This window comes from Eimeria mitis, genomic scaffold (assembly GCF_000499745.2).
Source record: "Eimeria mitis Houghton genomic scaffold, Emh_scaff124, whole genome shotgun sequence".
In the NCBI taxonomy this organism is placed as follows: Eukaryota; Apicomplexa; class Conoidasida; order Eucoccidiorida; family Eimeriidae; genus Eimeria; species Eimeria mitis.
The window spans coordinates 6,570-8,461 of record NW_013568392.1 but is presented as its reverse complement, the minus strand read 5'-3'; the positions used below and the strand labels follow the sequence as shown (position 1 = coordinate 8,461).

The 1,892-nt window shown below is 52.1% G+C and overlaps 1 protein-coding gene across 1 annotated transcript; it reads right to left on the bottom strand.

Moving 5' to 3' along the window:
- Nucleotides 1-1,178: 1,178 nt before the first annotated feature.
- Nucleotides 1,179-1,606, bottom strand: EMH_0088120 (uncharacterized protein; the record flags this gene model as incomplete). Its single annotated transcript, XM_013494656.1, has 2 exons — nucleotides 1,179-1,349; nucleotides 1,481-1,606. The coding sequence occupies 2 exons, from the start codon at nucleotides 1,604-1,606 to the stop codon at nucleotides 1,179-1,181; spliced, it is 297 nt and encodes a 98-aa protein (XP_013350110.1).
- Between the last annotated feature and the right edge of the window lie 286 nt (nucleotides 1,607-1,892).

Here is a 1,892-nt window from a genome sequence, read left to right as displayed (position 1 = left end):
ACTAGCACGACTAGGCGATAGAAGCATGGACATAATGGGGTCCAAAGTGAGAAAATATTTGCCCGCCTTAGGTTAGGTTCTCAACTTGGGTCCGCATGGCTACCATAGCACAAAGCGGCGCACGATACTGAATGTTGAGGGCAACTTACCGGAAACAACGTGCTCGTAGCCTGTCTTGCAGACGCAAGCTCCTGAACTGGGTTGGTAAACCCTGTTTGCCCCCAAGCATTTGCATTCGAAAGATCCAACTTCGGTGAATGAGCTGCCTCCACAAGCTATGCAGCTGGTTTGCCCCATAGCGTTGGTAAACGAACCCACCTAATCAATTCACAATGCGTACGCATGAAGTCAAGTGCAGGGACAATGCTCTGAAACGCATAACGTCCCAGTGCTTGACAGAAATGCCGACTTTCCAAACAGAACGCACAAGGAGGTTAGGAATACAACCGTTTACTCAAAGTATCTATGATAAATATTTGGGTAAGTACAATTACCGGGCATTGTAGACAGTCTTCGGGGCTTCCCTTTGCGGAATCAGGATTATATGTACCAACGGGGCAGGGAATCATGCTAGATGAACCCTCCGGGCAATAATGACCTGGCGAGCATGGAACGCCTCCATCTCCAACCAAATTTTGTGGATACCTTAGGGGCACAAATGGCGCAACATAGAGACAAACAGAGCTCGGTGTTTAATCGCCGTGGCAGCTGTAAGTGGCTAGTTGCGGGAGTATCTATGGCGTACTTGCTGCTACAGCCCGCTTGGCAGACATAGCCTGGCTCGCAAGGAGTACAGTCTGCGCTCCCATCGGAGTCGCTGTAAGTCCCCTGGCCGCCAACAAGGGAAACACATAAAACACCACCCTTTGACACTCTGAAACATCCTGATCGATTCGAGGATTTGATCCTCATGGGTCCGTGCTTCGTGTCACGGATGCAATACATTGTCAATACTTCTCACCTGTGTACAGGGCTCACAGGCAGTGCTCGCCGAGCTTCGCAACATGTCATATGGATTCATTCGAGTCCCAGCGGGGCAAGCAAAAGCAGCTTTTGCTTCCTCAGGGCAGAAGAAACCTTGGGGGCAGGCTTCAGGTTCAGCTGACATCATGGGGCNGCAGCTTTTGCTTCCTCAGGGCAGAAGAAACCTTGGGGGCAGGCTTCAGGTTCAGCTGACATCATGGGGCAGAAAGACCCTCCAGGGCACGGAATCGGCTTGGCCGATCCAGGCGGACAGTAAGTGCCAGGTAAGCACGGCACGGCTGCTGGGCTCTGAGCACTACAATAGTGACCTCCAGGACAAGGAACAGAGAGGTCAGGAGTTCCTTTGTCTCCGCAGTAGACTCCACCTGTTCAACCCGACAACGACATGAGACAACTTTTGGGTGTGTGCACAGTTTGACTTGTCAAAGCATAGCCGAGCATAAACTCTTAACTTGTCTCACGCCATGGTCAGCTTGCGATACTTTCTGGCACCCACCTGGGCAAGGCTGGCAAGCAGACGAATTAAGTGAGCCCGTTTGAGGATTGTGATACCCCGGGGAACACGGCATAGCTTCACGAGATCCTTGCAGGCAGAAATGCCCCCGTGGACACGTGTTTTCATCTGTCAACTCGCCCGTTCCCTCTTCCGGGCACACCATTCCTGAGGAGGTAGGACAAAGCTAATGTATACTATTACAGCATCAGAAACATCATGCGACAGGTGATCTGCAAGCTCGAGTAGCCCCTTTGCCCTCATAAGGAAGCAACTGCTCCAGAGTTGTCGTACCAGCAGGGCATAACAAGCAACTCGAGGCGGATGATTGCCCTTCTTTCGGATTGTAATAACCCTGCGGACATGCTGCCGGGGTTTGGGTGCCGCGGCTGCAGAAGTGGCCTTTTGGGCACGG